This window comes from Mauremys mutica, chromosome 1 (genome assembly GCF_020497125.1).
Source record: "Mauremys mutica isolate MM-2020 ecotype Southern chromosome 1, ASM2049712v1, whole genome shotgun sequence".
In the NCBI taxonomy this organism is placed as follows: domain Eukaryota; kingdom Metazoa; phylum Chordata; order Testudines; family Geoemydidae; genus Mauremys; species Mauremys mutica.
In genome coordinates, this window is record NC_059072.1 from 242,107,757 (window position 1) to 242,134,211 (window position 26,455).

The 26,455-nt window shown below is 48.3% G+C and overlaps 1 protein-coding gene across 1 annotated transcript in view; it reads right to left on the bottom strand.

The window, feature by feature from the left end:
• Positions 1-26,100, bottom strand: part of NIPA1 (NIPA magnesium transporter 1) — a 30,462-nt gene extending 4,362 nt beyond the window's left edge. Inside the window, exons 1-4 of the mRNA XM_045004965.1 lie at positions 25,761-26,100; positions 16,693-16,740; positions 5,143-5,233; positions 1,882-2,042 (exon numbers count right to left, since the gene is read on the bottom strand). Of these exons, the coding sequence (XP_044860900.1) occupies positions 1,882-2,042; positions 5,143-5,233; positions 16,693-16,740; positions 25,761-26,088 (628 nt within the window). The 5' untranslated portion in view covers positions 26,089-26,100. The remainder of the gene's footprint in view (positions 1-1,881; positions 2,043-5,142; positions 5,234-16,692; positions 16,741-25,760) is intronic.
• Positions 26,101-26,455: the final 355 nt, after the last annotated feature.

Below are 26,455 nucleotides of genomic sequence, written 5' to 3' on the forward strand. Positions count from 1 at the left end.
GTAGAAACTTTTGCCCCAGGTAATTTATTAGAGATATTTAAAGGCTCAGTCATGAACCCCTAAACATGGTAACGTATAAGGACATGTACACAAAGCTGAGGATCTCCTATCAACTAAAGAACAAAAGCCTTTGAAATTGGTTAAATCAATGTACAACTATGACAGTTGCTGTTTTTACCCTCTTTGTGCAAATCAAATAATAATGTACGAATACCAACTGTTTCACACTGTAACTCGATTTAAAGGTTTTTTTTAAAAGCTGACATTATATTCCTATTAAAGTCCCCTATGAAGAATGGTTGCGATATAACCACATTCATAACTCTGACCTGAATTCCGCAAAGTACCTAAGCACATTCTTAAGTCCTATTCGTCCCATTGACTTTAATGGGACACACTTCAATAGTTAATTTTGGTCTGGTTGGACTATTAAAGGCACAAAAACATTTCCTTTACTAACAATTTTAGGTACACTTTAGGTTTGAGTTTCAGTGAAACTGAAAATGTTAAATAGTTCCCAGTTTAGCATCTATGAAGCACAGAGAATATGCCAAACAACTAGCAGGTAAGGAAGGGTTTACAAGCAAGTCAGTCCAGTGAATAGCAGTAAAGAAAAGGAACTTCACAACGTGTTTTATTTGCGCATTCATATATGCCTCCAGTGTGCAAAAGCAAACATCCACTTGATAAATAAGTAATGTATATGCGCACCATCAAAATAGATCCTATTAGATCTTAAAGTTATTTGGCAACAAGAAGTGCAAGATTTTACCCACAAAGATTCAATTTTTGTTTAGAACCCCTTAAAGTGAGCTCCTGGAATTACAGTTTTGATTCTTTTCTTAAGAGGAAACTACATAAAACGTCTCTTCATCATTTTAGGAAACAGGTTACATGTCCAACTTACAGCCAAGTTGGTTTCTTCACTTAAAAAAAAATAATTTATTTGCAGTTCTTGAGTTACCATGCAAAAATGCAATAATTTTCATTGTAAGGAAAAACTGAAATGGAGAATTATTTCAAAGCACTAAAAAAAAAACAACCAACCAACCAACCACCCCACACTTTTGCGAAGTTGCAAACTTGAAAACTGAGCCTTTATTTCTTTAGATCAGATCCTAGTCCTTGTTATGGCTACTCTGCACCTCCTTGGTGACATAAAGCAACTGCAACATCACTTTAACCAGTTAATAGAGGATTCCGCCTGCATGGGAGAATCCTTAGGTGGTGCAGAAACTACTGTAGCTCCTATACCACCGCTCCCTGTGTTCTCAACCCCTTGCCGTAGGGGGGGCATAACCAGCATGTCTCTATACTCCATTTAGCCCCAGTTTATAGAATGGCCCTTTATGGCCAGAGGTAGTTGAATACATTAGAGCAGACTAACTTATGCCGATAACTGGCTGGCTCCTGGGCAGCACGAGAAGCAGGAAACTATAAGCTCAGACAACCCAGGATCGGAGCCTTCGAATTTGTCTGCTGGCCAGTTTCTAACTCAGGACAGTTTACCACTTAATCCATGTCTATTTAGGTTTTTTTAATAAACAGCTTCATGACAGATGCTGTCAAAGGGTACATTTTCAGAAGTGCCTAAATCAAAGGGAGTTAGGCACCTAATTCACTCAGGCCCTTTTCGAAAAAATCATATCTATAATTTCTCCTTTATACATTATGTTGTTGGCACACTCAGGGAATTCTAGTACACTGAAGAGATGGTTTTCATGTAAGGAAACCATGGTGGTTTGTCTCCTTTATACCATATTTGCCTAGGAATGCAGAAGCCTTAATACCACTAATGTTGCTGCTTTGGGGAAGCAACTGTTCCCTTCAAATAAGTGTTCCTGGACAGTGCTATCATAATTTTGTAAGAGACTGAAGTACCTGGATTTGTAAGCTTCTCTTCAAGCTCAGCCTGAGTCGTTACACTCTCAGATTTTGGGGAATGGATTATGAGAACAACAGACCCAGCACAGCTCAGCAGACATCCCAACTTGCCGAGAATGTTGAGTTTTTCTTTCAGTAAGTAAGAAGCTAAAATGGACCTTTCATAAAGTGGAAGAAAATTAAAATTAATCTAAATTATTCATTCTCTTAATACATATCTCTCAGCTAGGGTATTACTTGCCAGCCCTTCGTTTATTCCAAAAATAGTCTTCATGTAGCCCATTTATACGCTTCAGACCTGTCCCAAGACAGGGGAGGAAGGCAGAAAATAAATTCAGTCTCTATGTCCATTGAACCCTCGACCTCTTAGCTGAGAGCACAAGGGGGCCAGGCCAACTGTGAGGCAGACACCTATCCAGTGCAATCTGGTGGGAGATTACCAATCCATTTCACATGGGCCACAAGCAGTAAAGAGGTAGCAATGATTTTTGGTCACTAACACCACAGGCTAGATTCAAACACCCCTCCCCCATTAAGCATCCAAGCCATGCACACCTCTCTCCCCCCCCCCCCCCCGCAGTACCCACAGCTACACCTCCAGGCTGCACACGTCTCTTCTCCCCCACCCAGCTACCACGGCAGCACACCCCCAAGTAAATGGCCCAAACATACAAAATACACTGCTTGTTTAACTCTGTGTGATCATAACTGTTCAAGGCAAAGGAAGACATGACACCAACCCCAAACATTTTGCAGCTTAAAGTAGATGATCAATGCAGTTCAGATGCATAATTAAGGTTTTAGTCATAGGTATTTTTAGTAAAACTCATGGACACGTCATGGGCAGTAAACAAAAATTCACATCCTGTGACCTATCCATGACTTTTACTATATACCCCTGACTAAATGACTAAAACTTGGGCGCAGGCAGGGCTGAGTGGGGTGGCCCAAGGAATACTGTGGGTGCTCAGGGGGACAGGATGTGTGTGGCCCGGGGGTGGGGGAGGGGTGTGCTGCCATGGTAGCTGGGTGGGGGAGAAGAGACGTGTGCAGCCTGGAGGTGTAGCTGCGGGTACTGCGGGGGGGCAGAGGTGTGCATGGCTTGGATGGTTGAGGGGGGAGGGGTGTTGCGCACCATGAGCACTTGGGTGGTGGGGGGCAGCTTCCCTACCTGGTTCCTGGGAAGCAGCAACCTCCAGCTCCTAGCTCCACATGCTGCCTCTGCTCTGCCTCAAGGCCCAGTTCTGCAGCTCCCATTGGCTGGGAATTGCAGCCAATAGGAGCTGCGAGGGCGGTGCCTGCGGGTGGAGGCATCATGTGAAGCTAGGAGCTGAGGGAAGGGAGTTCCTGTCACCGTTCCGGGGAGCCACCCCCCTCCCCCAGGTAAGCACCACCCCAGACCCCAATCCCCAGCTCTGAGCCCCCGCCCAAACTCAAACTCCTGCTGCTGGGGAGCAGCAGGGCCCGAGACAGCTCCAGCAGCAGCCGGTGTGACTGCTCCCAGGCCAGCTGCTGCAGAAGTCACAGAGGTCCTGGAAAGTCACAGAATCTGTGACTTCTGTGACAAACATGGTGCCTTTTGCATAATACACCAATTAACACCACCTGGTGGAAAAAACTCCAGGGAGTGCACAGTTTTGTTTATTTTTAAATACTATTATTCTTTTATGGTGGTTTAACAGTTACACGCTGGATACTCTCAAAATATTTAGCTGCATATTACATTATTTTACAAATCTTTCTCCACACACACACATGCACTGATGCTAATGAAAGGTGTGGCAAGGGAAAAATCTTTGTTTGGAAAATTGGACCAAATTCAATAGGATGCAATACAATGTGTATTTGAGGTGGGGGCAGCAAAAAGGAAAGGGATCTATAAATGATAAGAGATTAAGCGTGTAGAAACATAAGAACGGCCATACTGGGTCAGACCAAAGGTCCATCTAGCCCAGTATCCTGTCTTCCAACAGTGGCCAATGCCAGGTGCCCCAGAGGGAATGAACAGAACAGGTAATCAAGTGATCCATCCCCAGCTCCTGGCAAACAGAGGTAGGGATACCATCCCTGCCAATCCTGGCTAATAGCCCTTGATGGACCTATCCTCCATCAATTTATCTAGTTCTTTTTTGAACCTGTTATAGTGTTGGTGTTTACAACATCCTCTGGCAGAGAGTTCCACAGGTTGATTGTGCATTGTGTGAAAAAATACTTCCTTTTGTTTGTTTTAAACCTACTGCCTATTAATTTTATTTGTTCTTGTTAGGAGAAGGAGTAAATAACACTTCCTTATTTACTTTCTCCACAGGAGTCATGATTTTATAGACCGCAATCATATTTCCCTTAGTCATCTCTTTTCCAAGCTGAAAAGTCCCAGTCTTATTAACCTCTCCTCATATGGCCGCCGTTCCATACCCTAATCATTTTTGTTGCCCTTTTCTGAACCTTTTCCAAGTCCAATATATTTTTTGTGAGATGGGGCGACCACATCTGCATGCAGTTTTCAAGATGTGGGAGTACCATGGATTTATACAGAGGCAACATGATATTTTCTGTCTTCTTATCTATCCCTTTCTTAATGATTCCCAACATTCTGTTCACTTTTTTGACTTCCACTCCATATTGAGTTGATGTTTTCAGATAACTATCCACAATGGCTCCAAAATCTCTTTCTTGAGTGGTTACAGCTAATTTAGACCCCATCATTTTATATGTATAGTTGGGATTATGTTTTCCAATGTGCATTACTTTGCATTTATCAACATTTAATTTCATCTGCCATTTTGTTGCCCAGTCACCCAGAGAGATCCTTTTGTAGCTCTTCGCAATCTGCCTGGGAGTTAACTATCTTGAATAGCTTTGTATCATCTGCAAATTTCACCACCTTACTGTTCACCCCTTTTTCTAGATAATTTATGAATATGTTGAATGGGACTGGGCCCAGTACAGAACCCTGGGGAACACCACTATTTACCTCTCTCCATTCTGAAAACTGACCATTTAACACCACAAACGTGGTGCAATTTTGATTATCTGTTTAAGTTGTTGATAATAGCTGACATTTAAACACTATTCATCTTTCTGGGCAAAGAATCCATCAACTATGTTTATTACACTTCATTAAAATGTGAGAGGGGAGACTAATGTCCACAAGCATTATGTTTTCCTGATGGAACACAAATGGTCACTGATTTTATTTAGAATCTAAATTTTGCTGGCAAGTAATGCAGCATTCAAATAAATAAATACAATTCTTACCCAAATGGAACGCCAAGAGCTCCTAGAGGAGTCACTAACACAGTTGGAACTGCAGTGTAGGCCAAGAAATTCCCAATTTGACCAAGTGCCACTGTTAAGAGAACCACAAAAGAGTTTTTTAAACCCCTTAGTAAATAGGAATAAAGAAAAGCTATTCAATGCTGGCTCATAACTACTGACCTGACTGGAAGATGAACATTACTGAACTGTTTAGTTCTGTCTATAACTTTTCAGTTATACAAAAACTAAATTTTCCAGCTGATTTTTTAATTTTTTTTTAAATAAAGGCTTTCTGTTTGCAAAAGAGAAGGCACCAAGAGAGCATCATCAATAATTCTGCTTATTAATGTTCTCTTCACTAATTTTTCATAATTAAATAGGGAAGAGAGTCAAGAGACTGAATTTGAAACCCTGTCATGGGTTGCACTCAAATTTCCTGATGTAGGTAGGTCTGAATTTAGGCATTCCATGTTCTATATTAGAGGTCAGCAACCTTCGGCACACGCCGATCAGGGTAATCCACTGGCAGGCCTTGTTGTTTTTTTTAATGTTGACCATCCGCAGGCACAGTTGCCCACAGCTCCCAGTGGCCGCGGTTTGCTGTTCCCAGCCAATGGAAGCTGTGGGAAGTGGCTACAGCACATTCCTGCGGCCTGCTGCTTCCCACAGCTCTCATTGGCCGGGAACAGTGAACCGCAACTACTAGGAGCTGTGGGGCGGCCGTGCCTGCGGACGATCAACGTAAACAAAATGTTTCATGGCTCCACCAGAGGATTATCCTGATGGGTCATGTGCTGAAGGTTGATGACCCCTGATCTAGATTCTAGAGCAGGGGTGGGCAAACTTTTTGGGCTGAGGGCCACATCTGGATGGGGAAATTGTATGCAGGGCCAGGGCAGAGGGTTGGAGTGTGGGAGGGGGTGCGGAGTGCAGGAAGGACTCAGGGCAAGGGATTAGGGCAGAGTGGGGTGCAGGGTGTATGAGGGGGCTCAGGGCAGGGAGTTGGGGTGCAGGAGGGGTGCAAGGTGTATGAGGGGGCTCAGGGCAGGGAGTTGGGGTGCAGGAGGGGTGCAAGGTGCAGGCAGGGGGCTCAGGGCAGGGAGTTGGGGTGGGGTGCAGGAGGGTTTCAGGCTCCAGCCCAGCGCTGCTTACCTAAAGAATCTCTGGGGTGGCAGCAATGTGCACCATGGCCAGTGCAGGGTCCCTGCACACCTGCCCTGTCCCCAGCCCCACGCCGCTCCTGGAAGTGCTGTGGCCCCTGAGGAAAGAGGGGGGGGCAGAGGGCTCCGCATGTGCTGCCCTTGCCGCACCCCCAGGTACCTCCCCCGAAGCTCCCATTGGCTGCGGTTCCCTGTTCCCGGCCAATGGGAGCTGCAGGGGGCAGTGCCTGAAGGCAATGCACGGAGCCCTCTGCCCCCCGACCTGGGGGTTGCAGGGACGTGGTGCCAGCGGCACTGCGGGCCAGATCCAAAGCCCTGAGGGGCCGGATCCAGCCCACAGGCCATAGTTTGCCCATCCCTATTCTAAAGCAGGAGATATTTGGAATCCCATATAGCTGGCTATAGTGCCCCACAACAGCCTTCACCCTCACCAAGGGATGTGAGGAAACCACTGAGTGGGTACAGGGAGAGAAGAATATTCAAATATTAAATACTTTGTTAAAAGCTGTTGGATACTAAATTAAAACACAGATAACAGGACACGTGACAATCTGTGCACTATACAATATTCAGGGGGCAGATCCTCAACCAGCGTAATGCACCATGGAGCTATGACAATTTACACTAGCTGAGAATCTGCCCCTCACAGTCTTATACTAAAAAATGGAATTCCAAATTGACCACATAACTACATAAAATAACCGTGCTGCGTTCTAAAAATATTGGCTAGTTTTAGAAATGCCAGCCCACCTTACAATAAGCCAGCTTTCATATTAGTTATCAATAATAATAAACAAAATCTTTGAGACTGAATGTGCAGTACAATATACTAGAAAAAAATGGAATTTCAAGTTGTGGCCATTACTAGCACTTAAAATCAAATCGTTTCAAGAAACCAAGCCTTTCTGCACTCTACTGTCAAATACCATCGTCATTATACTACTTCTTTATACTTAACTAATGTTTTACATCTGCAAAGCACTATACAAACATTCATTCATTCACCAAATAAGTTCACAGCTCAGTAAAGCTGAGGTACCTCTTAAGGAACACTGAAGAAAGAAAACAAATTTAGAAGATATGGAGTATGGTGGCATTATGCTGACTCAATTCACTGGTGTTTCCTGTGCATGTAATACTGAATCTAGTGAGGTAGCCAGCAGTCAGTCAGCCACATCTTTAAAACCCAAGAGTCAGTCATGATCTTTGCATGCTGTCTTTACCTAGGACTGGATTATAGTCCCTCTAAGATCTGCTCTTTATTGAGCTCTCTCGTTTGTGTGCATGTTTTTTAAGCAAGTACATATGGCAGCTCTGGCTTGGAGATATTCAGAGTAGAAGGGAAAGACCTTGAACTGAAGAGAGAGTATGCTGGGTTCACAATATCCTCCCTTGGACTCCCCACTGCTCAGTTGCTCAAATTAAAATTTGCTTTTTCATGGCTCAGATCCCCTGACTTCATGGTTGAGGTGGATTGCCAGAGCCCTAGTAGCTGTACAAAGACAAATACATAAGTATCTCTGAAATGCTACTCAAGTTAGTATTCTTCATTATTTGTATTGTAGTGGCTCCTAGGAGTCCTAGTCATGGAGTTGGAAACCACTGTTAGTCACTGTACAAATACAGAACAAAGAGATGGTCTCTGCCCCAAAGAATTTATAATCTATGTTGAATTAACTCCTCAAACAGACCAAGAAAATCAATAATAATCTTCGCCATGTTTCAGTATGCCTGAGCCAACGCCTTTGCTTCTTCTGAGCAGAAAATGATGAATCAGTTAGTTTTCTACATATGATTCAAGGAGCGGCACTTTGTGACTGCGGGCTGGTCTTCACTACGATGCTGCAATCAATGCAGAAGGGGTCGATTTAGCAGGTCTAGTGAAGACCCATTAAATCAACCGCAGAGTCATCTCTGGTCGACCCCGGTACTACACTTCTCCAAGAAGAGTAAGGTAAGTCAACTGGAGAGCATCTCCCATCGACGCAGTGCAGTGAAGACACTGCAGTAAGTCGACCTAAGCTATGTCAACTCCAACTATGTTATTCATGTAGCTGGAATAGCGTAACGTAGGTTGACATACCTCCATCCTGAAGACAAGCCCTATGTCCCACTACAGCCAATCTGCTTGTAGTATGCTTCTTTCTTTGGAAACAGCAGCATCATGTTTAAAATGGTGGACCATCTTCTGGCAGAACACATACAGAGGTCTCATCAAGGCTATTTTTAATAAGGTTTCTTTTGCTGGGGAAAGCACTCTGAAACGTTCACATTGCAAACACTAGGAACGTGTGCTACACTTTCAGTGTTATCTTGGAAAACCACATGTTTTCTTGGAAAACTCTCAGTAGCAGGGTGCCATTTATTGAACACACTCAAAGGCATCTTTCTATAGCTGTTACCACTTGCCTGCTGTTAAGAGCCTTGCACTGCAGAACTATCCGTTCTTCTATTTATATGGATCCATCTCAGTAGTATTTGAGCTCTTCTTCTTTGAAGTCTGCAGTAATCCTGTAAGTTCCACCACCAAAAAATCCACCGGTGGTGTTTTTCTGGGTTTAGATATTTGCACTGAAATAGCAGCTATAGTTTCCACAAGGCACTGTGGATATTTACTAGATTCCAAAGAATCAACCCTTCTTTGGGTTCCACAATTCTCTACCTGGCTCTTGCTGTTTGTGACTGGATTGAAATTCTGAATCCACAGCAATCTAGTTCAGTGATTCTCAACCAGGGGTACACATACCCCTGGGGGTACTTAGAGGTTTTCGTGGGGGTACATAAACTCATAGACATATTTGCCTAGTTTTACAACAGGCTATATAAAAAACACTAGCAAAATCTGTACAAACTAAAATTTCATACAGATAATGACTTGTTTATACTGCTCTATATACTATACATCGAAACGCAAGCACAATATTTACATTCCAATTGATTTATTTTATAATTATCTGGTGAAAATGAGAACATAAGCAATTTTTCAGTAATAGTGTGGCTGTGACACTTTTGTATTTTTATGTCTGATTTTGTAAGCAAGTAGTTCTTCTTCGAGTGATTGCTCATATCCATTCCAGTTAGGTGTGTGCGCGCCGCGTGCACGTTCGTCGGAAGATTTTTACCCTAACAACCCCAGTGGGTCGGCTGAGCGCCCCCTGGAGTGGCGCCATAACGGCACCGCATATATACCTCAGCCGACCCACCCGACCCTCAGTTCCTTCTTACCGCCCGTGTCGGCCGTTGGAACAGTGGAGTGCAGCTTGCCTGTCCTCCGCTTCCCTAGCTTCCTCATAGTTCTTTTCTCTAAAATTGTACATAGTTGATCTTAGTTGTAGGTTCTTGTTTTTGATAGTTTAATCAGTTTATTGTTAGATAGTTAGTGGGTTCGGGGATTAGCCCCCACCCGCACCCGGGACCGGAGCGCATGCCCGGCTCCCCGGGTTTCAAGCCGTGTTCGGCCTGCGGCAGGCCTATGCCTACAGGGGATCCTCATAGCTCCTGCTTAAAGTGCCTGGGAGAGTCGCACTTATCTTCTAAGTGCCCAATTTGCAAGGCTTTCAAGCCTCGCACAAAGAGGGAAAGAGACATTAGGCTTAAACAACTCCTAATGGAAGCAGCCTTAACCCCTCCGGCCGCGGCACCGCCCGCTGTCCCTCTGGACTCTCGCAGCGCCGCCACAGCGCCGGGCCACTCTGCCGTGCAACAGAAAGTGCAATCGGCACAGAAACCCGCCCAGAGACGCTCTCTCTCACCAAAGGCAAAGAAGGGGAAGGCCACTGCCTCTTCGGCACTGCCTGCTCCGAAGCACCAGAGTGCGCCCCGTCCGGATCGCCCAGCACCGAAACCTGCCGCGGCACCGGTTCCTCCGCCGCAGACGCTTCTGCCAGCACCGGCGACTCCGGCCCCTCAGAGGCCGTCGAGCCCGGCACCTGTGAGCTCCCCGGCTCTGGCTGCGGTAGAGATGCCACTGCCGTCGACTCCGAAGACCTTCGATGCGGCGCGGGACCTCATCGCATTGACAGACCCAGCTGTGCTGCCGCCCCCGGCGCTGCCGGTGCGGGCGCCCCGTTCCATGGGCAAGCCGTCAATGCTCAAGCCGCCTGCCGGCACCGAGTCCGACCGGCACCGCTCCCGTTCCTGCTCTCAACAGCGCTCACGCTCTCGACGCCGATCTCGATCTAGGCGCCGATCGCAACGCCGCTCGCAGTCCCGGCACCGCTCGACTACACGGCACTGGTCAGACTCGCGGCACCGGTCAGACTCCCGCTCTCCGACTCATCATTCCCGGCACCGTTCAGGATCTCGGTACCGCTACGGCCGCCGCTACTCGCGAAGCCGCTCCCGGCACCGAACATGGAGATCCCGGTCGACCTCCCGGCACCGCGCCGGTCGCAGGTCCCGTTCTCGCTCCCGCTCTCGCTATCGGGATGCCTCCCGGCACCGGTCGCCACAGAGGCGGGAAATGCGATCCGTGGGCACTTCGGCACAAGGGTTATCTGCTCCGCCCTGGCCCTCCCGCCACGCCTCAGCCTCTTCCCACGCCGACAGTTACTACGTCGACGAACATGACCCTCCGGTCCCTTCGGGAGTTTTTCAGCAGTCCCATTACGCGGACCAGGACCCTCATCACTGGGGTTATTGGACCCCTTGGGCCTACCACCAAGCCCAAGGCGCTCCTGTGCCTACCACGCGCACCGTACCAAACGAGGCACGCATCCCGGAGGATACGATAAGCCGCCCCCCAGTTGAAACTGAGGTACCATCGTGCGCGGAGGAAGGTAATCAGCTGGCCCAGGAACCTCTGGAGCAGGAACCTTCCCAGGTCCCAGACGCTGACCGGGACACCATCATGCCCGGGATTTCTTCTTCTTCCTCTTCCCCGGACGAGGCAGTTGCAGGGTCGTCGTCTGCAGGTCCCCCACCAATTGACTTACGGGCTCACCAAGAGCTCCTTCGCAGGGTGGCACTGCGAATGGACCTGCAGGCGGAGGAGGTATCGGAAGTGGACGATCCGATAGTGACCATTTTGTCAGCAGACGCCCCTACCCGCATAGCCCTGCCCCTCATTAAGACTATCCAGGCGACTGCTGATAGCTTATGGCAGACTCCGTCCTCTATTGCGCCCACAGCCAGGGGGGTGGAACGCAAGTACATGGTCCCTTCCAAGGGATATGAGTATTTGTATGTACACCCTATCCCCTCGTCGTTGGTGGTGCAGTCTGTCAACGATAAAGAGCGTCACGGCCAACAAGGCCCGGCTCCTAAATCAAAGGACGCCAGGCGAATGGACTTGCTTGGTCACAAGGTCTACTCTGCTGGTGCCCTGCAGATCCGAGTGGCTAACCAGCAGGCCTTGCTAAGCCGTTACGGGCATGACACTTGGGCTGAGGTAGAGAAGTACAAAGAGCTCCTACCTCAGGATTCCCGACAGGAGTTCGCAGCCTTCGTAGAGGAAGGTAAAAAGGTAGCACGCACCTCCTTACAGGCCTCCTTAGACGCAGCTGACTCGGGAGCACGTACTATAGCCTCGGGCGTTACCATGCGCCGGATCTCTTGGCTCCAGAGTTTGACGCTCCCTCCTGAAGTTCAGTACACCATTCAGGACCTTCCCTTTGATTCCAAGGCTCTCTTCTCCGAAAAGATGGACTCCAGACTCCAAAACCTAAAAGACAACAGGGTCATCATCCGTACTTTGGGGATGCATACCCCTGCTACCCTAAGGTGTCCGTTTCGCCCCCAGTTTAACCGGCCTTACTATATGCCTCGCTACAGGCAGGACTCTGGTCGCCGTCGGGGTCGCGGGGGACGTAGACGACAGCCTGGCAATCAACAGGGGCGAACCCCCTCTAAACCATCGGGGCCTAAACCATCCTTTTGAAGATGCGCCTGGGGACGGCATACCAGATCTTTCTCCAGATCTCTCCCTGCCTTTTTCCAACCACCTTTCCTATTTCCTCCCGGCGTGGGCCCGGCTGACCACCGATGCCTGGGTCCTACGCACCGTGGAACGTGGTTACCAACTACAATTCGTTTCACCCCCACCTTCCCACCCTCCTTCCCGGTCCCTCTTCAGGGACCCCTCTCACGAGCAACTCCTCTTACAAGAGGTGCATTCGCTCCTAGCCATCGGAGCGGTCGAGAAGGTTCCGGAGAGGGAAAGGGGCAAGGGGTTTTATTCCCGTTATTTTTTGATCCCCAAGTCCAAAGGGGGCCTCCGGCCCATCCTCGACCTGCGAGACCTCAACGCATACATGCTGAAGTTGAAGTTCCGCATGGTATCCCTCAGGACGATTATCCCTACTTTGGATCCGGAAGACTGGTATGCCGCCCTCGATATGAAGGACGCTTATTTTCATATCGCCATCTTTCCACCGCACAGACGATACCTCCGATTTACAATCGCTCACCTGCACTTCCAGTTTGCGGTCCTCCCCTTCGGACTATCTACGGCCCCAAGGGTGTTCACGAAGTGCATGGCCGTCGTCGCCACCCACCTCCGTCGGCGCGGCATCTGCGTTTTTCCCTACCTGGACGACTGGCTCATCGGGGGGAATCGCAGGCCACGGTCCAGCACCATGTCACAGTGATCAAGGACTTATTCACACGCCTGGGCCTAGTTCTCAACATAGAGAAGTCCACCTTAGTACCAACTCAGAGGTTGGACTTTATTGGCGCGACCCTGGACTCATCCCTAGCCAAAGCCTACCTTCCTCGGCTACGGTTCCAGGCCCTTACACAGCTAATCCGCGCCCTTCAGGCTTCTCGTATGACCTCGGCCCGTGCTTGTCTCCGCCTCCTCGGTCATATGGCGGCTTGCACACACGTAACTCCATTTGCCAGGCTCTGCCTCCGCCCACTCCAGCTGTGGCTCCACTCCAGATACCATCCGCACAGGGACCCTCTGGATACCCTACTCACCATTCCAGCGGGTGTCCTTCAATCCCTGGATTGGTGGCTGACCCCTTCCCAAGTATGTGCGGGGGTCCCATTCCAGGCTCCTCAACCTTCCCTTTCCCTGACAACGGACGCCTCGTCCCTCGGATGGGGAGCCCATCGCGGCGATCTTCGTACTCAAGGCCTTTGGTTGGTGCAGGAATTGAATATGCACATCAATGTCAGGGAGCTCCGGGCAGTGCGCCTGGCATGCCAGGCGTTCCGAACTCGCCTCCACGGCCGTTGTGTCTCAGTCCTTACGGACAACACAACGGCCATGTACTATATCAACAAGCAGGGCGGGACCCACTCTTCCCCCCTCTGCCACGAGGCGATGCTACTCTGGGAATTCTGCATAGCCCACTCGATACATCTGGTGGTGTCTTTCCTTCCCGGCGTCAAGAACACCATCGCGGATCGCCTGAGCAGGTCCTTTCTCTGCCACGAGTGGTCGCTGAGAGCAGACATCGCCCATGTCATTTTCCAACAGTGGGGATTTCCCCATGTAGACCTGTTTGCATCCCGATTGAACCGCAAATGCCAGGATTTTTGCTCCTTTCAAGGCCTGTCACCGGGCTCTCTGTCAGACGCATTTCTCCTTCCATGGACTCGTCATCTGTTCTACACCTTTCCTCCGTTCCCCCCCATACACAGAGTCCTGCTGAAGCTCCGATGGGACAAGGCAGGTCTCATCTTAATTGCGCCAGCGTGGCCCAGGCAACACTGGTTCACCACGCTGCTCCGTCTGTCGGTAGCCAGCCCAATTCCTCTGCCGCTTCACCCGGAGCTGATAACACAAGATCACGGCACTCTCCGTCACCCAGACCTGACGGCCCTCCACCTCACAGCGTGGCTCCTGAGTGGCTAGACCAGTTGGAATTGCGCTGCTCTGCTCCCGTGCAGCACGTTTTATTGAGCAGCAGAAAGCCTTCCACTCGATCTACCTACCTGGCCAAGTGGAAGCGCTTTGCTTGCTGGGCTCAAGTGCGCGACGCTATTCCTTCAGAGCTTCCGCTTCCAATGGTCCTTGACTATCTCTGGTCGCTGAAACAGCAAGGCCTTGCACTGTCCTCTATAAAGGTGCACTTAGCGGCTATCTCCGCTTTCCACCCCGGTGAGGGAGGGTATACGCTGTTCTCTCACCCGCTGACTACTCGTTTCGGAAAGGGCCTTGATCGTCTCTACCCCCAGGTGTGCCACCCGATTCCCACCTAGGACCTCAATCTCGTCCTCAGCAGGCTCATGTCCCCACCCTTTGAGCCGCTGGCCACCTGTTCCTTGCTGCACCTGTCATGGAAGACGGTTTTTCTAGTGGCTATCACATCAGCTAGACGGGTTTCTGAGCTCAAAGTGCTCTTGGTGGACCCACCGTACACTGTTTTTCATAAGGACAAGGTGCAACTACGTCCACATCTGGCATTTCTCCCGAAAGTAGTGTCTGCGTTCCACAATAACCAGGACATCTTCCTTCCAGTTTTCTTTCCAAAGCCTCACGCATCCTCGCGAGAGCAACGACTTCACTCCCTTGATGTTCGTAGGGCGTTGGCTTTCTATGTTGATCGGACAAGACCGTTCCGCAAATCCCCGCAACTGTTTGTGGCAATTGCTGACTGTATGCGAGGTCTTCCTGTCTCGTCGCACGCACCTGTTATAGCTTGGCTAATGTCCCCTTGGGCCATCTCACCGCCCACTCTACCAGGGCCCAGGCGTCCTCCGCTGCCTTTCTGGCGCAAGTACCGATACAAGTGATATGCCGAGCGGCGACCTGGTCGTCCGTTCATACTTTCGCCTCGCACTATGCCCTGGTCCAACAGTCGAGAGATGACGCAGCCTTTGGCTCTGCGGTCCTGCATTCCGCCACGTCTCACTCCGACCCCACCGCCTAGGTAAGGCTTGGGAATCACCTAACTGGAATGGATATGAGCAATCACTCGAAGAAGAAAAAATGGTTACTTACCTTTGTAACTGTTGTTCTTCGAGATGTGTTGCTCATATCCATTCCACACCCACCCTCCTTCCCCACCGTCAGAGTAGCCGGCAAGAAGGAACTGAGGGTCGGGTGGGTCGGCTGAGGTATATATGCGGTGCCGTTATGGCGCCACTCCAGGGGGCGCTCAGCCGACCCACTGGCGTTGCTAGGGTAAAAATCTTCCGACGAACGTGCACGCGGCGCACACACACCTAACTGGAATGGATATGAGCAACACATCTCGAAGAACAACAGTTACAAAGGTAAGTAACCGTTTTTTTAAGTGAGGTGAAACTTTGGGGTACACAAGACAAATCAGACTGCTGAAAGGGGAACAGTAGTCTGGAAAGGCTGAGAGCCACTGTTCTAGTTAACTCTTTCCATGGTGCTTTTATAAGCTGCTAGATGCTTAGTTTTGACACGCTAGCTGATGGATAGTAGCCAACACATCATTCTCTTGAGCAATTTTGGCTTCACAAAACTCAGTCAGTTGGCTTACTCAGGGTTATGTTGACTCACTGAAAAAACCCTCTCTCTTATTCTCACTCCTTCTGTCCAGATATTCAAAACAAAATGAGGAGACAGGCTCATTTTAAACACTATAGAACAGAATTGCTACTGCACCCAGCTTCCAGTGGTCAGAGCAGAGTAGCAGGGCTGTCAGGGAGCAGATTACAGATTCCCAAATTCCATCCCAACCCAGGTTCAAGAAGCATGGGTGGTACTCATGGAGACAGAGGAGCACTTTGCTGGCTTTACACTTGCTGCAGAAGACTTTCCCACATGAAGAGAATTCTCATCGAGGAATCTGGTGGTTTCCATTTCCTTTGCACCACTTGAATTGTGCAAGGAACACTACTGAAAGTCTAATGACTATTTGTGATTTACATACGTTGAAGGAACCCGTATCACAGCAATACTAATAATCCAACAGATTTGATTAGAGTACAAAGGTAGGACGCCATATTTCCCAATAACTGAACTGAGAATTGAAAATGCTAGCTACTCTGTATCTTTTCTTGGACTCCACATCACCAATCCATTCAGCGTAATAAATGAGACTATTTGTGCGAGTAAGGTCTGTATTCATCTCATATCCAGCACTGCCCAAGGATTCAGCAGCCTACTTTTTGCAGTGACAAAAATTTACTATAGCTAGAAATGACAAAATACTAAAGGTGAAAGTTGGCTAAGTGTTTTCTGATCTAAAAATTAACATATAATAAATAAGCCTTATGGTATGGAATTACATTTTCTTATTAAACTGCCTTCAAAAAAAATTGACCTTACTATCACAATTCACAGATGCATCACAGGCACAGTTATTGTGTGAGTGCTAATAATTTCCATATCATTTTGGTAGAAAGATAACTCTGAAGGCTAATGAGATGTGCTAAAATCAACACTACAATACATGATAGGCTATTTAAAATCCAATCATCTATGCTATTCCATTCTTTACATTATCTTACAACATTAGATACTTACTTGCAATAGTACCAGACCACCATACTATATCTGTTAAATATGAAGTACCTAGAAGAGGCAACATGGGAAAAGAGTGGATGAGTGCTATTGCAAAAAATATAAGAGAGCAACATTAAAGCTACACTAATAAATTATTTTCACACACTCTCGCACATAGTTGTAAAGACATTAGAAAAAAACTATGATGGTAGCTCAATGGTTTGAGCATTGACCTGACAAACCCAGGGTTGTGAGTTTAATCCTTCAGGGGGCTATTTAGGAATCTGGGGCACAAATCTGTCTGGGGATTGGTCCTGCTTTGAGCAGGGGGTTGGACTGGATGACCTCCTGAGGTCCAGTTCAACCCTAATATTCTATGAATCTGGCCTAACTAATCCTGGTATGCTTTCTTGATGCATCTGATCATTAGAAATTCAGTTTCAAGTGCTTATGAAATATCCTCATCCTATATTAAAGGAAGCCTTGAAATATCCACAAATGTTTCTGAAGATTCTATTCACCATACATGCCATTACCAGGAGATAGGGTTATCTTTCAGAAAATCTGGCCTAAGAGGCAAAGAATAATTTCTACAAGACAATTTTGCTGGGACAAATTTAAGATACTTACAGAGAAATCTGTGAGAGAAAATGTTTGGGTGTGGACATTTGGCAAGCTCTTAGTCTCCTGTGGCTATGTGATCTAGGCCTTCTCTGGGATGTGAACATGTTACATTTCAAAGACATGGGTGAAAACTCCAGACTGTTCTTTAACTGCCTGCCTACCAATCTTGAGACTGTATATTTTCATTATATCATCAGATAATTGTTATGGATTTTTCATCTACTATTTTACCTTAGACTTTTAACGTGGAATTTACTAGGGAGCTGTGATATTCTTAAAACTTGACTAAAAGAAAGGTATGATTTTTCAGGACACACTTTACAAATCATGAGTTTTATTTTCCTATTGGAGAATCCTAAAGAAAATCAATATTAAAAAAAAGTTGTAAGAGTCCAAGGTCCATCATGAGTTACAATAAGTCCTGGACCAGAGCAAAAAAATAGAAAACCATGTTAAAATAAATTAATGCCTGTCCAAATACTACTAAATATTTTAAGGTCTAATATCTTGCAGACCATCAAGGCTAGACACCAGGAAAACTCTCAAGGAGCATAACATTTGTGTTTATCTGGGGTAGTTTGCAAGGTGTCAGACATTAACATCACATTATTCTGGTTATTATTTCCTACCCGTATGCCCACACTTTAGTTCTGCTCTTACTTTAGCAGATGCTCTCTTACAAATTGCTAGAAATCGAACCAATGTTGTACTAATCAGCTGAAAGTTCAGAATCCCAAATGGCATAAAGCAATAACCTTTAACTCTAGTGACTTCTAAAATAATGGCTGCTAAAACCACATCGGAATTGAAATGGGAGAAAAAAATATGACAGTAAGCACTAGGATCAGCTTTTGAGTGGGTGTCTAATTTATCAAATGTTTTACATTTCTGTTACTGCATATAAAATAAAAATGTCTCAATAGTTGTACAAATTACACAAAATATCAACACTAGTAAATTAACTTCACAAAATATTTGTCCCCCTACTGCTGTTCCTCTCCAAGCACAGTTTGATAGTATCTCACTGATTCAGTTCACTAGTGAAGCAAAAACTCAAAGAGGCAAGTACCATGCTGTCAATTATGGACCTAATGCAAAGCCTACTGAAATCAATGGAAAGACACCCTCTGACTTCAATGAGCTTTGAATTATGCCCTATGTTAGTTCTGACTTCCACATTCAAGCTATGCTGGCCCAATATATTAAAATGGAGAAAACACTGGCCTCCAATCTTTTAGGATTCCACACTTCATATTTTTGCTACTTAATTTTGCTGGGCTTTTGTAGCTCCCTCTTGTATACAGAAATTAGGAAATGCTGTCCTCAGTAGGTTGGCACTCAAATTTTGCCAAGAAAAAAAACATAGTGGAGATACAAGTAACTTTTCAATATATTTTGTGACATTAATGTTATTTTAAATATTTGACATTCAACTACCAATACTGAAAAAAAGTTAAATTATGTGAATTTGAGAGTTCACAACTTTAGCATAATTCTTTAAATATGGTTAGGTCCCAGCTACACAGCAAAATGGAAATTTGATTTACTTATGCTGGGAATGACAATGTTGTAACCAGGTTACTCCCGAAATGTGTTTGTTGTGTAAATATCACTTGTGAATGAAAAAAAACCAAAAATAAAGCACAAACAATCCAACAAAAATTAAACTTGTGTTTAGAAAGCATATTCCTAGGGGAATTCTGCACCACTGCTCATGTGTAGAATTCATGTCCCCCCCAGATTTCTTTGCTTCCCCACAAAAAAATGACTTTCTGACAGAGAAGCAAAGGAAAGCTGCAAGAGCAGTAACACACCACTCCCTAGCAGCGCAGGTACATTTTTTCAGGCACCAAGAGCAGCTGGCAGAAAGGTAAATCACCACAGGGCTGGGGACACACCAGCCATTGGCTCCTACCCTGAGCCAGGATCAGCTGCTAGCCCCAGCTGGGCTAGAGGCAGGAGAGGACAGGACTTCCGCTTCCCCTGAAAGGAGTGGCTGGGACTGTGTCAGACCCAGCCCCAGAAACCTGCCCCAGCTGCAGGAAGCTCAGCATCCTCTCCTGCTCCCTGCCCCCATTGCTCCTCAGCTACAGAGGGAGGGGTCACTGTACAGGGAGCTGCTCCCCCATCTGCCCAACCCCTGTACAGCCGGACCTCCCGTACCCAGACACCCCTGCCAAGCCTCACCCTGTATGCCCAGAACCCCACTAGACCTCCATACCTGAACCCCACCCCACTGAATCTCAACCCTTGTATCTGGAGCCCCCTGCACTCAGACCCCCACCTCTGCACCCAGACCACCCCCCCAGAGCTCCCTGAACTCCCTGATGAGCCTGAGCCCCCACATCCAGACTCCCACACCACTGACCCAACTAGCTGCACCCAGACCCCCACCCCACCATGTCCTACTCCTCCAGCACTGAGATGCCCCTGCTGAGACCCCACACCCAGGCCCCTCCACTGAGCCCCAACCACTTTCACTTGGTAGTCCCTGCAGAGTCCCATTGCCCCTGCACCGGGAACCTCCCAACGAACCTCTGTGCATCCAGATTCCCCCACACCTAGACCCCCACTGAGTTGCCTGCACCCAGATTGTCCCACACATAATCCTCTCATCCCACCCCCGGATTCTCCCTCACTGAGCCGCTCCACACTTGGATCCTGCCTGGTTGAGCCTGCCTGCCCCACACCTGGTGTGCCTAGCACAGAGGGGCAGGATCTCAGTGTGTTTCTGGGTCAGGCCCAGGCCTTGTGCTATGTCAGGGTTGGGTGCAGCATCACCACTGAATCCGTGTCCCGGGGTTAGGGAAACTGTAGAGTGATCTCCCACCTTCATACAGCCAGTGGCCTGTGCTCCCAGCTGGCTTGCTGGAGCCTCTGCATTTATTTATTGACAAATAAAACTTGCAGAATTGTAAAATACTGGGTGCAGAATTTTTAATTTTTTGGCACAGAATGTCCTCAGGAGTAAAAGCAGCAGTGTGTACAGGGCCTTAAAATGTCACACAATGCTGCAGTTGTGGAAAATGCAAAATAAACTTGTTAGATCATGCTGTCAGCTGGTAGTAATGCAGTTGCAAGTTGCTTGTTATACTTGAATGAGTCCATCACAAACACATCAGACACAGCCTGATCTTGAAATGTGAGCTGGTCCTACCACCTGGGGGGTGGTAATATAAAAAAAATTCTGGAGGTCATATCTAAGGCCTGGTCTACACTGGGGGGGGGGGGTCGAACTAAGGTACGTGACTTCAGCTACGCAAATAGCGTAGCTGAAGTCGAACTACTTTAGTTCGAACTGCCTACCTGTCCAGACGCCGCGGGATCGAAGTCCGCGGCTCCCCCGTCGACTCCGCCACTGCTGTTCATGGTGGTGGAGTTCCGGAGTCGACGGGAGCACGTTCGGAGTTCGAACTATTGCGCGTCTAGATTAGATGCGATAGTTCGAACTCCGAGAAGTCGAACTCTACGCGTCGACCCGGCGGGTAAGTATAGACCTACCCTAACATGTTCTGGTAATCTGAATAGATATTCCATAAGAGTTCCCTCCAAATATATACAAATACAAAAGGAATGACTGCAGTGCAACACACAGTCTATGAGTTTCCTCTTATAATCATTCCAAAGCAGGGATCTGGTGGTGTGGACAGACAAATGTTGCTATTTCTTACAGATACATTCAAAGCATAAAAACTCTGTTAGGAAATAATTTCATGCTTTAGAAAACTGTGACTTCAGAACACACAAAAAATGACAAATTGTGAATTTGTAATAATCATGTTGATTTGTCAGAAACATTTAACTGGGCAGCACAATGAGCTATTGCTCTACATTTTTACCTTAGGAACCCAACTTCACATTAAGGCTTACAGTTATATAATAAAGAAAAAAAGTCTGGTGGTTTTATAATACTTGGTGGGCATTTCTTCACAGGACAAGATAACCACATAATTCAGCATAATTGGCAGTGTGTGCTTATGAGAGAACCAGAACAAAGAGGGGGTGCAAATAAGAAAGTTAGCTGGAAGTTGAAGCTAGACAAATTAAGACTGGAAATAAAGCATAAATTTTTAATGCTGAGAGTTATTAACCATTAGAACAATGTATCAAGGGTCCTGGTGGGTTCTCCCTCCCTGACAATTTTTAAATCAAGATGGGATGTTTTCTAAGAAATCTGCTGTAGGAATTATTTTAGGGACATTCTATGGCCTGTGTTACACAGAAGGTCAGACTAGATGATCACATGGTCCCTTCTGGTCTTGGAATCTATGAAAGAACAAAATGGAGATTCATTGGTACAACTCTTTGGAAAGAGTTTTTACATCTTTCTCTAGCCAGCAACAAACAGGGCTTTGGAGCTGTGCTCCGGCTCCACTCCAGCTCCAGGCAAAAACCGGCAGCTCCACTGCTCCGGAGCTGCTCTGCGCTCCAGCTCCGGGCTCCGCTACAAAGCCCTGTTCTCAAATGTACATAAAATATTACAAGAATAATATTTGTTTTTAAATCAAAGATCATCAGTGGTGCTGCAGTATTTCATGAAGTGAGCAACTGATCCATAGACTTAGAAGTACATTGATGACTATGCCTAACTCATCTTGACTGTTTCAGTTTGACTTCATATCTGGGTTTTGTTATTATTACACCTCTAACTTGATATAACGCTATCCTTGAGAGCCAAAAAATCTTACCGCGTTATAGGTGAAACTGTGTTATATTGAAATTGCTTTGATCCAACGGAGTGCGCAGCCCTCCCACCTGGAGCACTGCTTTACCGCGTTATATCCAAATTCGTGTTCTATCAGGTGGCGTTATATCGAGGTAGCGGTGTATTTCTTGCTATTCACTCCAACATTGAAACCAACTCACGTGACTATCCACAATCAGAGAAGTTTCATGTGCTGTATTTTACAATCAAGTTTGCTCAGGCAGCAGGACTGAATACATTTCATAACTGGACATCCAAATCAAAGATGTCAGTTCCTTAACATTAGAGCATGGATTTTTTCCATGTAGAGTACCTTCTCTATCCACCCTAATTGCTCCTAAAGGAAGAGCATGAAAGCCCTTGCTGGTGCTTTCTGCTTTGAATAGCTGATATGGGATGAAAAACCTCAGTAATTTAATGTCCAGGTGACAGTTAAAGACATGACAGAGAGGAATGGATTCCCAAATTACTTTCAGTAAAAGGCTGGGGGTTTATATTTCTTCCCCTATCTAGAGTCAGAAGGTGGGTGAGGGTCCAATAAAACATATTACAGTACAACTTCTGTTGGTGAGAGAGACAAGCTTTCAAGCTACACAGAGCTCTTCTTCAGGTCTGGGAAATGTACTCCCAGAGCATCACAGCTAAATATGGCGGAATGGACTGTTTAGCATGAGTAATTAGCACATATTCTAAGGCAGTGGTTTTCAAACTGCAAGTCTCAACCCAGTAAGGAATGTAAGACACTGAGTCGTGGTGGCTCTGGTCAGCACCGCTGATTGGGCCATTAGAAGTACCGTCGGCGGTGCTGCCTGGCTAACGATATGGCTACACTTGCAAATTTGCAGCGCTGCAGCAGGGTGTGAAAAAACACCCTCTGCAGCGCTGCAAATTGCGGCGCTACAAAGCGCCAGTGTAGTCAAAGCCCCAGCGCTGGGAGCGCGGCTCCCAGCGCTGTCCGTTATTCCCCACAGGGAGGTGGAGTATGGACCAGAGCTTTCTCCCAGCGCTGGCGCTTTGACTACACTTAGCGCTTCAAAGCACTGTCGCGGGAGCGCTTTGAAGTGCTAATGTAGCCATAGCCTAAGGCAGGCTAGTCTCTACCTGTTCTAACACCGCCCCGGAAGTGGCCAGCAGCAGGTCCAGCTCCTAGGCAGGGGAGGGGCACGGGGCTCTGCGCGCCGCCCCCACCCCAAGCACCATTAGCCAAGGGAAGTTGAGGGGAGGCGGTGCCTGTGGGCAAGAGCCGTGCAGAGCTGCTTGCACACCTGCACCTAGGAGCCAGACCTGCTGCTGGCTGCTTCTGGGGCACCACGTGGTCCACGGTGCCAGGACAGGCAGGAACCGCTGCGCTGCTGACCAGGAACCGTCCGAGGTAAGCCCACACCCCAACCCTTTGCCTCAATTTCCTGCCCCAGCTCTGAGCCCAGACTAGGAGCCCCATCCTAAACCCCCAACCCCTCATCCCTGGCCCCACCCCAGATCCTGCACCCCCTGAGCCCCCCCAACTGAGCCCCCTCCTGCACCCCAACCCCCTCATCCCTGGCCACACCCCAGATCCTGCACCCCCTGCCCTGATCCCCCACAAACTGAGCCCTGCACTCCTATACCCCAAACCCTTCATCCCTGGCCCCACCCCAGAGCCTGCACCCCCAGCCCATAGCCCCCCCCGCACCGTAACCTCCATCCCCAGCGTTGAGCCCTCCCCAAACCTGGAGCCCACTCCTGCCCCCAAACCTCTCATTCCCAGCCCCACCCCACAGCCCTCATCCCTGCACTCCAACCCTCTGCCCCAGCCCTGAGCCCCTCCCACACCCCAAACCCTCATCCCCAGCTCCGCTGGGTCACGGGCATCAACAATTTTCTTCAACTGGATTGCCAGAAAAAAAAAAAGTTTGAAACCACTGTTCTAAGGGACCATTCAAGGTACACAGTGTCTATGAGGACCGATATAGAGCTATTGCTTTGTGAAAAGTGTTCATCCTAAGGTCATAGGGTGTTTTTGTCTTTTATCGTTTTCCTGTGTAAGTTCATTTGAGAGCATAGTCTGGTTTCACTAATATAGCTGTTACTGGGGCATTTAGTGCACAGGATGAAGTATACCATGTTGTGATAGACATCTAGAAAATCCATGGTTCTTGAAAAGTGTGTTGTGGGGAGGGGGGTGTTCATTACAGCAGCGGAATTCATTACTGCACAAAGCAATCACTCTATGTCTGACCTGTATCAGAGGGGTAGCCGTGTTAGTCTGGATCTGTAAAAGCATCAAAGAATCCTGTGGCATCTTATAGACTAACAGACGTTTCGCAGCATGAGCTTTCGTGGGTGAATACCCACTTGCATCCTACGAAGTGGGTATTCACCCACGAAAGCTCATGCTGCAAAACGTCTGTTAGTCTATAAGGTGCCACAGGATTCTATGTCTGACCTATCAGTCTTCATCATCAAAGGAAACCTATACAACACATTCAAAAGATGAGCGTGGGACCTTAAATTCAAAACTCTTGTAGACACTAAAAATTATGGACTGAATAGAGACACTGGATTTATGGCTTGTTACAGAAGTCTGTAACCCACTAACCCTCTCTTTTTGTTTATGACTGCAGAGGTGTTAATGGGCCACTCTCCCTTAAAAGGGGTGCTAACTACTTATGCCAAACAATCTGTTCCACTTGCATTTAGCTATAGGAGTACCTTTCCAGACCTGAAGAAGAGCTTTATAGGGCTCAAAAAGTTGTAGAAGTTGGTCCAATAAAAGATATTACTTCACCCACCTTGTTTCTGTAATATCCAAAGACCAACGTGACTACAGCTACACTGCATGTAACAAAAGAACCTAACCAGAATCCACAGATTTGGTTTTGGCAGACTAGAAAAGAATCCAAACTTCTCTTTCTCTCCGACACCACTGCCATGATTTTACTATCATTCTGTAGGTATAGGATAGCCAAGGTACTCAGCAGATCCATTGGGCCCTTTCCCTCTTTAGCCTGCAATAACTCAGATCATAGGTTGGATATAGTTGGAGTGCAGGTCCTATGATCTGAGTTATTGCTGGCTAAAGAGGGAAAGGGCCCAATGGATCTGCTGAGTACCTTGGCTATACGATACCTATATATATATATTTTAACTTTCTTACTAATTCATTGGAGCAATCAGCTTAAGACGAGTGCAGAGACACGGGAAATGGGCAGGGAAGGTTGAAAGGAAAGAACATGAAGTTCAAGGACCATGGTGAAGAGTTTAAGTAACAGTGAGGCCAGACCCGATCTGCAATAGCCACACGGGCTGAAACTGTCTTGCTCTCCTCTCTAAAGCAGTGCGGCAGCATTAGACAGAGCATCCTCCCCCTACCCCCATGCACTGAGCACCTCAGCCCGCCCCCCAACCTATTCGAAGGCGCTGAGTGCCTCCCCCCACAGGTTATCTAGAGGGAGGGAGCAGAAAAGGACCTCTCCCTTTGGGGGAGCAAAGGCTGCCTCTGGCAATGGGAGACGCTCTAGAAAGGGGAAATGCATGAGGTTGCAAGGGCTACCGTGTACGCCACGGGTGGGTGGTGTGTGCTAGAGCCACCCCATCTGCAGTGGGGTGGCCACCAGCCGGGCAGGGGCTGATCCTCACCCCGGGCTGTGAGGGAGGCATCCGGGGTGGGGGTGGGGATCGGAGCAGGGGGCGGTAATGCAAAGCGTTAAGGCGGGGGTTGGCTTTTCCCGGGGGGGGGGGAGGCCAAGGGGGGTGCCGAGCGGCGCCGCAGCCCCCGTACCTCGTCCTCTCGCCCGCACGATCCCTTTCTTCTGCAGCACGAAGGTGGAACCGTTCACCAGGCTGGAGACCACGGCCACGCTCAAGCCCAGGGAGACGGCGGCGGGGCCGGGGCTCTGCGCGGCCCCTTCTTCCCCCGCGGCTGCACCCACCGGCATCCTCATGCCCGGCAGCACCGCAGCGCTCGCGTCCCTGCAGCCAGCCCGGAACCGGCCGCGCCAGCCGCCGCTCTGCGGGACCCGCCCCGAGCCGCCCAGGCCCCACCCCCGCCCGCCGCTGCCGCCGCCGGGGGCGGAGCTCAGCGGCCTCTGGCAGCCGAGCCGCCGCATAGCGGCCGCGCCTTACGCCATCTCCCCTGCCCGCGGCGGCGGCGGCGAGAGAGGGGCGATGCCCCCGCCCGCCGGTCGCAGCGCTCCGCGAGGCGGCGGCCGCCGCACGTCCTGCCCGCACAAGCGCTGGCGCCGCATTGCGCCGCGGCCCCACGGCGGAGTAGCATTATGACGTCATGGTTGCATCCTATTGTCATGTCATGGCGTCACACAGCACTGGAACGTGGCACAGCGGCACCACGTCATGGTGCGGTGCAGCCGCTGACCCTCATGACATAGCGTTGAGGGAGACAGTCGAGGTGGGTGGGCTGGTAATAAGGTGTATTGGGTTGGACCCACTTCTGTTGGTGCCAGAGACCAGCTTTGG